Consider the following 12,220-nt stretch of genomic DNA (forward strand, 5'->3'; position numbering starts at 1 on the left):
ATCAGCGGTTCGAATCCCCGTGTTACCGCCAGCTTGGTCGGGCATCCCTACAGACACAATCGGCCACGTCTGTGGGTGGGAAGCTGGATGTGGGTATGTGTCCTGGTCACTGCACTAGTGCCTCCTCTGTTTGGTCGGGGCGCCTGTTCAGGGAGGAGGGGGATCTGGGGGTAATAGTGTGATCCTCCCATGCACTACGTCCCCCTGGTGAAACTCTTTACTGTCAGGTGAAAAGAAGCGGCTGGTGACTCCACATATACCGGAGGATGCATGTGGTAGTCTGCAGCCCTCTCCGGATCGGCAGAGGGGGTGGAGCAGCAACCGGCACGGCTCGGAAGAGCGGGGTAATTGGCCAACTACAATTGGGGAGAAAAGGGGGGAAATCCTTTGTCAGTGCCTTCTTGAAGAAAATCCACCACCGTATGATTTTTCAAATAACATCTTACTGGAATGTACACTATATGTACAAAAGTATTGGGACACCTGGACATTACACTTACAGGAGCTTTTATGACATCCCATTCTAAATCCATAGGCATTAATATGGAGTTGGTCCCCCCCTTTGCAGCTGTAACAGCTTCCACTCTTCTGAGAAGGCTTTCCACAAGATTTTGGAGTGTGTCTGGGAATTTTTGCCCATTCATCCAGAACAGCATTTGTGCGGTCAGGCACTGAAGTTGGACGAGAAGACCTGGCTCACAATCTCCATTCTAGATCACCCCAAAGGTGTTCGATGGGGTTGAGGTCAGTGCTCTGTGCGGGCCAGTCAAGTTCTTCCACACCAAACTCACCCAACCATGTCTTAATTGACCTTGCTTTGTGCACTGGGGCACAGTCATGCTGGAACAGAAAAGGGCCCTCCCCAAACTATTCCCACAAAGTTGGAAGCATAGAATTGTCCAAAATGTCTCGGTATGCTGAAGCATTAAGATTTCCCTTCACTGGAACTAAGGGGCCTAGCCCAACCCCTGAAAAACAACCCCATACCATTATCTCTCCTCAACCAAACTTTACAGTTGGCACAATGCAGCCAGGCAGGTAAAGTTCTCCTGGCATCTGCCAAACCCAGACTTGTCCATCAGACTGCCAGACAGAGAAGAGTGATTTGTCACTCCACAGAACACGTTTCCACTGCTCCAGAGTCCAGTGGCACCGTGCTTTACACCACTCCATCCGACGCTTGGCATTGTGCTTGGTGATGTAAGGCTTGCATGCAGCTGCTCAGCCATAGAAACCCATCCCATGAAGCTCCCAGCGCATAGTTTTTGTGCTGATGTTAATGCCAGAGGAAGTTTGGAACTCTGCAGTTAGAGTCAACAGAGTGTTGGCGACTCTATGCACTATGCACCTCAGCACTCGTTCACCCCGCTGTGTGACTTTACGTGGTCTGCCACCTCGTGGCTGAGTTGTTCCTAAACGCTTCAACTTTTCAATAATACCACTTACAGTTGACCGTGGAATATCTAACAGAAAAGAAATTTCACGAACTGACTTATTGCGAAGGTGGCATCCTATGACAGTACCACACTTGAATTCACTGAGCTCTTCAGAACGACCCATTCTTTCACAAGTGTTTATAAATGCAGACTGCATGGCAAGCTGCTTGATTTGATACACCTGTGGCAATGGGTCTGAATGAAACACCTGAATTCAATGATTAAGAGGTGTCCAGTACTTGTGTATATATAGTGTATGCTTTTGCATTGAATAAACTGCCATGGTGGCTTGTAGCCCAGTTTGTCAATATAACTGGCGATATTCCCAACCAAATCCTTTAAATCCAAAAAGAAATCAAGGTCCAGAGATGGTGAAATGTCTGTAGTCAGGACCTGGGAAGTCAGATCCAAACAATCAAATAGTGCTGATAGCAATGTTTCCAGTGTTTGTTTCTATAATGGTATCTATCTTTATCTGTTATGGCCTGCCAGTGCTTACTTGGCAGCCTGTCCTGCAGATGCTGGTGACTGATGTGAATTTGTGTGTGTGTGAGACTGGGTATGCATTTGTGTATTAAAAATTGTAGGTGTGCATTTGTCTGTGGCATACAGTCATATGTTTGTGTGTGTTGGTTTTGTTCTTGCATGGTTATGATGTTAAGGATGTAAACATGTGTTTTTGTGTTTATGTGTGTATGTCTGTGTGTCTGTGCGACTCTTGTTTGTGTCAGCAGTATGCCTACTGTAGTGCTAATGGAAGGGACCAGAGTGGGGTCAACAGTCATCCATTGTTGAGTCAGCAACATGAGATGGAGGCTGGAGGATATGTAGTAGGAACTGTGTAATGGGACACTGGCTACTGAAAAAAGGGGCTAGAGAGAGGATGAGGAGATGGTTTGGAAGGTGAGGAAAGGATGAAAGAAAGTTTTGCCTGTTGTGTGTGTGTGTGTGTGTGTGTGTGTGTGTGTGTGTGTGTGTATACAGTACATATGTCTGGTTTCACTGGAAATTTAACTTTTTAAGCTTTTCACTTTCTTCTCGTCAGTTTGTGGATACTTTCCAGACTGTTCTGAGGTGAAAAATAATGACATGGGCAACTCTGGCAAAGAATCCATTTAAACTACATTACATTTCTGCTACCCTCATCAAATCGAACATGATTCTGTAGAACCTGCAAACTGAATTGAATGTCTTTTATGTCCTCATTCTTGTAAGGGTCATGTCCTCTTGGATCATATTTATGTAACTTTTTAACTCAAAATTTACACTTTGTGCTTGCAAGTTTTTGCCAATAAACATAGCTTGAATAAGTGTTGTGGCTAATAGGATGAGGATTGAGCGTTGGTCACAGAGCAGGGAGAACAAAGTGTGGCCCGTCTGGTGGATTAACTTCACTCAGATGTGTGTCTCAGCATGATGCCAGAATGAGTATATAAGAGGGACCGCTCAGGTCAGACGGTTTGTAGAGAAAGCAAGAGAGGCAAGATTGAGATGGCTTGGACATGTGTGGAGGAGAGATTCTGGGTATATTGGGAGAAGGATGCTGAATATGGAGCTGCCAGGGAAGAGAAAAAGAGGAAGGCCAAAGAGGAGGTTTATGGATGTGGTGACAGAGGACATACAGGTGACAGAGGAAGATTCACAGGACAGGAAGTGATGGAAACAGATGATCAGCTGTGGCGACCCCTAACGGGAGCAGCCAAAAGTAGTCATAGTAGATGTGTGTCTCAGCAGGTGTGCAGGACTACTGCTATACATCCTGAAAGGGAAGTTGATTCCATGGACCGATCCCATGAATGGAGTATTGAATTGGTTTCAAGACGTACATATTGTTTTACATATTTGCGTTGCCAATAAATTCCAAACGGGTCACCATAATGCTGCCTTCCCCTTTTTTTATCCCTTACGTTATACATGTTATGGCAAGTAGCACATAATGACTGGAAACAGAAGCACACACTTTCAGACTGCGGTCTTTCACTTTTAATTTGCATCTTTAATCAAGATAACAACTTAAATCATGGCTCTTCACACCTCTATAAATATAAAATATCAGAAAATCACATCTCAAAAATAATTTTCAGGGTTTTCTTCCCACCTTTATGTGAGATGTTCTCACTTAGTAAAAGCTGTCAAGGCTCAAATAAGAAAACAGAGAGATAAGTGGGGGTTGAATATTGTAGAGTTAAAAGAAATATTTTTCTTATCTGTTGCCCTCTTTCACACTATCGGTCTTATTTTCTCATACTTTCTCTCTCAGTTAGTTATCATGGGTCGCCTGTCAGAGCTCCTCTGGGGCATGACTGTGGCAGCAGCATTAATAGATTTGGATTTTGTGTCTTTCTACAATCATTTTTTGACTCAGGGGATGTGGTAACAGGGGAGAAGAGCTTTTGCTCCTGCTTTTCCCGTCTCCTCTCCCTATCTCTCACTCTCTCTCTTTGTCTCACATTTTCTCTGCCTTATTTCCTCTAGCCTTCTCTCTGTCATGAAAGCTCCTCAGCGGCAGGCAAGGCCATTTTGGAGCTGGCTGACATTTACCTTGACTTTTACCTCCATACAGAGGCAAGTCAGACAGTTTATAACAAAGTCTCTTCTTTTCTTTCAGGGCAGCTGCACGTGGACCCGCCAACAACGGCACAGTTGAGATACGGTAAGGAGACTTTTAACTTCTCATGGTTTTTTTTTTTTGGTTTTTTTTTGCATTTCAACTTTTATTATTGATTGCCCACAAATCTGCTTTGTTTATTCTGAGTCGTGAGTCTGTGTTTAGAATGGCAGCAAATAGATTTATCGGGTCATGGACCCTTCTGTGGGTCAGTAGCCTAAATGACAATGCTCAGTTATTTCATACCACTTATGAATGACAGCATGGGAACACATCTTTTAATTAACCTTAATTTTAACCAATTTTACCTGCAGGGATGGCCAGGTAATGCTGGTTAGCTACTATGTGCTGTCATGTATCTCCCATATCTACTTCCTAGCTCCTTTCATTTCTCAATCAAAACCATTTTAATAAAATCACAGCAAGTTTGAATCGGTTCATCTGGACACAATGTTTATTGGGAGAAATGTTTCATCACTCATCTAAGTGATCTCATCAGTCTCAACTGACTGCAGGTATCCCCACCCTTTTAAACAATACAGTGGCATAATGACTGAAACCAACGATTGGTTTCATATGCAAATTACTGTGACTGGGGGATGTCCGGGTAGCGTAGCAGTCTATTCCGTTGCCTACCAACATGGGGATCGCTGGTTCAAATCCCCGTGTTACCACCGGCTTGGTCGGTCATCCCTACAGACACAATTGGCTGTGTCTGCAGGTGGGAGACCTGATGTGAGTATGTGTCCTGGTTGCTGCATAAGTGCCTCCTCTGGTCGGTCGGGGGGCCTGTTCAGGGGAGAGGGGGGAATAGCGTGATCCTCCCACGCACTACATCCCCCTGGTGAAACTCCTCACTGTCAGGTGAAAAGAAGCGGCTGGTGACTCCACATGTATCGGAGGAGGCATGTGGTAGTCTGCAGCCCTCCCCGGATCGGCAGAGGGGGTGGAGCAGCGACCAAGTGGGGTAATTGGATGGTACAATTGGGGAAAAAAAACAGGAAAAATCCAAAAAATGTAAAAACTTCAGGAATCAGGAACAGTTTATTGTCATTTCTACCATGCACTTGAATACACAAAAGAAATGAAACTTTTTTCACCCAGCCCACAGCACTGCAACACAAAAGTTAAAAACACATATCCAAAATTTCCAAAAATGACACCACCAAAAACATAGAAAAACAGAGAACAGCGCATCCATCCATCCATTATCTAAACTGCTTATCCTGCTCTCAGGGTCACGGGGATGCTGGAGCCTATCCCAGCAGTCATTGGGCGGCAGCCAGGGAGACACCCTGGACAGGCTGCCAGGCACAGCACACGCGCACACACACACACACACACACATACATTCACACCAAGGGACAATTTAGTACAGTCGATTCACCTGACCGACATGTCTTTGGACTGTGGGAGCAAACCGAAGCACCTGGAGGAAACCCACGCAGACACGGGGAGAACATGCAAACTCCACACAGAGGAGGACGCAACTTGATTGATTGATTGATTGACCCAGGACGACCCCCAAGGTTGAGAACATAGCAAAAAAAAAAAAACACAGTTCACAACACAGTCTATTCAGTGCAACACAGTCAAAAAATTCCACTCTCCAGAGAACGAAAGCCAGCCAGGATGACTGTCGGAACTGCCAGTTGGCATAGGCTAGCAGTTAGCTTAGCCTGCCCCACTTCCATGGTCTGTCAGACTGCCCTTGGTGCTTCCTCTTCGAGCGCAGGGCCGTGGTCCCTGGGCCCATCGGATGCCGCAGACCAGGCTCCCTTAGCCAATCCAATGCTAGCTCTCCCAGCCAGACACCTTCGACACACCTCCCCCACACCCCACACGACAACATAGATACAGACAAAAACACTGCACAGTCGACTCTAAGCGAGGCTGCTGCCAGACCGCCTCGGTGTTTCCTCTCGGGTGCAGCTCCGAGTGGGGCCGGGGTCCCTACCAAACCAAGCTCTCTCAGCCGATCCAACGCCAGCTCTCCCAGCCATTAAACAAAAAAACCAACAAAAAAAAAAAAAGATCAAAATAAAAACTTCACATAATGACACAAACTTAGACGTAGACATGGACAAAGACACTGCATAGTCGGTACTGGGTAAAGCTAGTGCAAACGTGAGTTCGCGCCGCCATCTTCCCACACCAGAAACCAGCCATGACTGCTGAGGACTCCGCATTCTGCACCCATCTACAGGCCAGTGGCCATTCTTTCAAGGATGAGGATGTGCACATCCTTGATAGGGAGAGACGCTGCTTTGAACAGGGAGTCAAAGAGGCCATCTATATAAACGGGGAACGACCATCCCTGAACCGAGGGGGGAGCCTAAGAGCACATATGTCGCCATCTTACAATACTGTGATTGCAACTATTCCCCAATCCTCTGTGAATAGTACACATGGCCCTTGTAACTCTAGTTAATGGTCACGGCAGTTTGCACATGAAACCGTTGGTTTCAGTTGTTCTCCCACTGTATTGTTTATAAGGGTGGGGATACCTGCAGTCAGTTGAGACTGAAGAGGTCACTTAGATGAGTGATGAAACGTTTCTCTCTATAAACGTTGTGTCCAGATGAACTGATTCACCTTTTTGTGACCTTGCCTGGATTATGGAGCATGCATCAAGATATTTTGATAAAAGTTTTTCAAGTCTTGGAAAACAGAAAATTGTCCAAACAGTTACTTGAACCCCTGGAATTGAAAGAAATGTCACATTAATGGAAAATAGAGGTGCAGCTGGATCAGAAGATGAACTGTCAAGGGGCAGCAGTTTATCATTCTCAAACAACACAACAGAATGTATCTTCCCTTTATGTTTTCAATAATATTGTATGACTCAGAATGTAATTTCCTTAGAAAATGACAAGATTACATCTTGAAGGGAAATATTTTTAGGGATGTATTTTATTTGAGCAGTTAGTTTGTGCATGTACATATATGATATCCTGTGCTCATTTTTCAAGTACACAACAAATGGCAAACAAAAAGAAAAACAACAGAGTACTAAACGGCTACAGATGCTTAATGCAAAACAGGTATTAGATGACTATAACATATTGCATATTAATGGTACAAAACAGCTTAAACGAATACATAAATAAAATCAAAAGTCCCTCCCCATCCCTCTACTACTCAATAGGTGATTGATAGTGAAATATATTAATTTGTCAGATTAGCTAGTCGCACTAGCAAGGTCATGAATAAGAGGTATCCAGGTTTTTTTTTTCAAACGGTGAAAGTTTATCTTTTAAAACGTATCTTATTCTCTCCAAATGTAGGTATTTGACAGGTCGTTGGGCCACATCTTAGTAGTAGGGACCCCATTTTCTTTCCGAAACAAAACAAGCAACCTCTTTGCTGTTATAAGGCAGTAAGAGAAAGTGTTGCCTCGATAATGATTAATAGAGGGTCCGGTTCTTTGAGCATGTATGTATGTGCTCCAGGCTTCCCTCCCAAATTTCATCAGATATCCGCAGACCTAACTCTTCCTCCCATTTTGTCTTAATACCTTCTGACGAGGGTAAATCGGCCTGCTGTAACTTGTCATAGATAAAGGATACACGTTTATCTGAGCTTGATGGTCTTTTAAGGCATACATCTGTCATTGAACAGAGACAGCATTAGCCTCAGTTCTATTTTGTGACATATTTCCCTTCAATATGTCACAAAACAGAACTGAAGCTAATGCTGTTTTGGTTTGTTGGTCTTTTTTCTTTTTTACAAGGAGTCAGGCATCTTAGCTTCGGTCTCACTGAGGCTGACCGGGGACGGTACGGAGGCAGCTTGTGACACGGCTCCGTTTTAAAACACTGTTTTTCCTGCTGCACTGTTGAACAAGTGAAATGACAAGGGAGCGATACAGCTTTGACCTTGGCCTTTCTTAGTTTAAATGGGAAGTTCACTCATCGCTCCTTCTTCTCAGTGCCATTTCCTCAATTAAAGGGAAGTATGCTTGGTGTTTCTACAACGCAACGTTGCCGTCTGGGTCTGGCCTCTCCTTTTAGTACAAGATTCCTCTTGTCTCTCCTTCTGATCTCAGTTGCACGTGGTGATGACTCATAGCAGAGAGAGTCACGCTCATACCTAAACTACACAAACATGAATCTATCCATCACTTCGCACCAGTTTGTAATGTCACGACACAAGAGACATTTTTAAAAGTGAGATGTATTTTCTCACGAAAGACTTAAAAGTACTACTACTACTTTCGGCTGCTCCCGTTAGGGGTCGCCACAGCGGATCATCCGTTTCCATTTCTTCCTGTCTTCTGCGTCTTCCTCTGTCACACCAGTCACCTGCATGTCTTCCCTCACCACATCCATAAACCTCCTCTTTGGCCTTCCTCTTCTCCTTTTCCCTGGCAGCTCCATATTCAGCATCCTTCTCCCAATATACTCAGCATCTCTCCTCCACACATGTTCAAGCCATCTCAATCTAGCCTCTCTTGCTTTGTCTCCAAACCGTCCAACCTGAGCGGTCCCTCTAATATAATCGTTCCTAATCCTGTCCTTCTTCGTTACTCCCAGTGAAAATCTTAGCATCTTCAACTCTGCCACCTCCAGCTCCGCCTCCTGTCTTTTCGTCAGTGCCACTGTCTCCAAACCATATAACATAGCTGGTCTCACAACCATCTTGTAAACTTTCCCTTTAACTCTTGCTGATACCCTTCTGTCGCAAATCACTCCTGACACACTTCTCCACCCACTCCAACCTGCCTGCACTCTCTTTTTCACCTCTCTACTGCACTCCCCGTTACTTTGGACAGTTGACCCCAAGTATTTAAACTCAAATGCCTTTGTCACCTCCACTCCTTGCATCCTGACCATTCCACTGTCCTCCCTCTCGTTCATGGATAGATATTCCGTCTTGCTCCTACTGACTTTCATTCCTCTTCTCTCCAGTACATACCTCCACCTCTCCAGGCTCTCCTCAACCTGCACCCTACTCTCGCTACAGATCACAATGTCATCCGCGAACATCATCGTCCATGAAGACTCCTGCCTGATCTTGTCCGTCAACCTGTCCATCACCATTGCAAACAAGAAAGGGCTAAGAGCCGATCCTTGATGTAATCCCACCTCCACCTTGAACCCATCTGTCATTCCAACCGCACACCTCACCATTGTCACACTTCCCTCATACGTATCCTGTACCACTCCTACATACTTCTCTGCAACTCCTGACTTCCTCATACAATACCACACCACCTCTCTCGGCACTCTGTCATAAGCTTTCTCTAAATCTACAAAGACACAATGCAACTCTTTCTGGCATTCTCTATACTTCTCAATCAACATTCTCAAAGCAAAACGAAAAGACTTAAAAGTAAACTTGATTAGTCCCACTGAATTGTCGGACATGTTTCATAACTTTATACAATATGGACGGACTCCCCTTTTCCAGTTTTACATTGCACAGGACTAATTTTAGGGACTGATTTTGATATGCAGAATGGCGTCTCATAAATTTTGCAATCAAGTTTGTAGTTTTGTGCTTCTTGAAGTAAGAGTCTCTGGCTCTTAGTCAGAATCACTGTCTCCTTGCACTCGCACCAACACAGTGGCATTACTGTGCTTTACTGTACATAGTTAACATAGTAAAACAGATTCATTATTTGTTGATTTGTTGATCCGTGTTATGGTTTTTGTTGTGATAACCTCTTGAAAGGGGCGGTCACAGCAACAAATTATCCCAATACTGAAAGCACTGCTGATGCCAGTCAGGATGTGGCTGTGTAGTCTGTTTGTCAAAGGGTTCACAAGGCCAAGAGGTCACCAGGCCAGCAGAAGGTGCCACTAAGGGTTTGGCCATCAGGGTTTGAAAGAAGACGCCTGTTCACAAAGTTCATATAATATGAGAGGAATGTGACCCATAGATTTTTTAAATAGTATACATTTATTTGACCATATAAACTGTCCATGTTATTCTTGTTTTGCTATTTTTTTATATACTTTAATGATCCCCATGGGGAAATTACACTCTACATTTATCCCATCCTAGCTGTGTAGCTAGGAGCAATGGGCAGCCACCGTGCAGCACCTGGGGACCAACTCCAGTTTGTCTTGCCATGCTTCAGACAGGGGCACAGACAGGAGCATTAACCGTAACATGCATGTCTTTTTTGATGGTGGGGGAAACCGGAGTATCCGGCGGAAACCCACACGGACACAGAGAGAGCATACAACTCCACACAGAGGACGACCTGAGATGACCCCAAAGGGTGGACAACCCTGGGGTTCGAACCAGGACCTTCTTGCTGCGAGACGACAGCACTAACCACAGCGCCACTGTGCCGCTATTGCTGAATTATAAAATGATGCGTATCTGATATCAGTGTAAAGGCATTGTAATGCAGTACAAAAAAAGATAAAGGTTGGCCTGGAATTCACATGAACCAGAAAAAAAATATCCCGATTTGGAAATTAAATTTCCTAGTGTGACCTGTGTGTCATATTTTTTGAGAAGCTGAAAGAGGATGTGCCCTCCAAATCTCTCATGTGTGGAAATAGTCCATGGGCCAGAGCCCAAAATTTCCTATTTCGGTACACTCAAGGTGGCAAAACTTACTTATAATTTTTGAAAGGATCCATGTCTGTAGATGATATTTTGGTATGATAACCATTCCTGAGTGGCAGCTGTATCACAGTTATCAGCTCATGAAGTTAACCACCCCCTAAAGTAAATTGCATTTTAGACGCTGGTGCATATCCTGGTTTAGCCTCATGGTCAGGACATTTTTCAATGTTCTATAATACTGTCTTTGGTATCATTTTAAAGGGGACCTTCTTAGCTTTCATTCAAGCCCTGTTGTGGATATTTCTCACAAATATAGAGGTCACTTGAGCTCTTCAACCCGTCAATAACACACATCTTTCTGCAATGTTCGCCTAAACTATATACTTTCTTTTAGCCCTGTGGCATCTAGGAATATCAGGGACACAAAACACAAAAACTGGAATACTCACAGGACTGTAAAGATTCAGGAAATGTATAATATACCCATACTATTTCATTGTGTGAGGTGATTGTGAACCTTAAATTAGAAGGACATTATTACTAAGAAACTAACTAAACCAAAGCTGTTAGTCCATGGGTCAGACCAGATATCGATATCACCCAAGGTGACACAACTTCACTGGTGCCATTTTATTTGGTACACTAACAGGAGTAAAATAATACATGATAACCTTTCCAAATGAGCAGCTATTTCATTTTTCTTTCAGGAAACCTGTTTCTGTGCCTCTCACGATTGTGTATTTGCCCAGATTTTTACAAATATAGCATTTCAACACCCCTGGTACTGATTAGCCTAGCTTAAACTCTGGGACAGTTCTTAGTTGGCCAACAACCAAGGATAACCAGTACTGTGTACTTCCATTCATTGTGCTAAGCTAGGCTAACGTGCAGCCAGATAGCTTTCTACTAAACACATATAGAGGAAACTGGTATCTATCTTCTTGTCTCACTCTGGAGAAGACTGTAAGCTAATTTCCCATAATGTTAGCATGTTCTTTTAATGTATATGTTAATATGATTAGTTAAAGTGGCTATGAGGAACTTTCATCTTGTGTTGATTTTAGCGGCCTCATGTGGACAAAATACAGCTGTTGCATAGCAACTAGGTAATGTATCTATTTGTGGCTATGTAAGATAAATAATGGTAATATGACGCTGGTGAAGCAAAGTAAACTTTGTTTTAGTAGTGTTCATACACCTAAGTTACATGTATTTGTTTGTATGTGGCAGGTGAAAACTGACTGAATATGGCCGCTGGTGAACAAGCAAGTTTTTAACCAATACCAAAGCGCCCACGGGTGGAGTGCATTATCCACTGTTCTGATGATACAGATAAGCTGGTTTCACTACAAAGTGTCGACTCATGGAGAACTCTGCTCAGGGCAGCTCAGATACGAAATCATGCACCAGTTTTGAAACTGGCAAAAGACATTCCTGAGGGACAGATTCCAGCAATCTACTACCACAGAAAGTGTCGCAGTATCTTCACTATGAAGCAAATTCTTGATGGCCTCCTTGCAAAAGAAAAGAAAAGTTGTGTCTCTGCTGAAGAGAAACAATCTAAGAGAGTAGCTCGACATGCTCCAAGTACATCTAGGACTTATGATGCAGAGTGCATATTTTGTCAGAAAAACAGCAAATATTCCAAGAG

At 43.8% G+C, this 12,220-nt stretch overlaps 1 protein-coding gene across 5 annotated transcripts in view; it reads left to right on the forward strand.

Annotated features, from left to right (window-relative positions):
• The window catches only part of LOC130117920 (transmembrane protein 65-like), a 94,949-nt gene that overhangs the window by 28,900 nt on the left and 53,829 nt on the right, over positions 1–12,220 (forward strand). For all 5 annotated transcript variants that reach the window (XR_008810721.1, XR_008810723.1, XR_008810722.1 and 2 more), the window contains exon 3: positions 4,045–4,089. Coding sequence is in view for 1 of the 5 variants with exons in the window: in XM_056286183.1 (XP_056142158.1) it covers positions 4,045–4,089 (45 nt within the window). In the remaining 4 variants the exon portion in view is untranslated. The remainder of the gene's footprint in view (positions 1–4,044; positions 4,090–12,220) is intronic.

This window comes from Lampris incognitus, chromosome 9 (genome assembly GCF_029633865.1).
Source record: "Lampris incognitus isolate fLamInc1 chromosome 9, fLamInc1.hap2, whole genome shotgun sequence".
Taxonomy (NCBI): domain Eukaryota; kingdom Metazoa; phylum Chordata; class Actinopteri; order Lampriformes; family Lampridae; genus Lampris; species Lampris incognitus.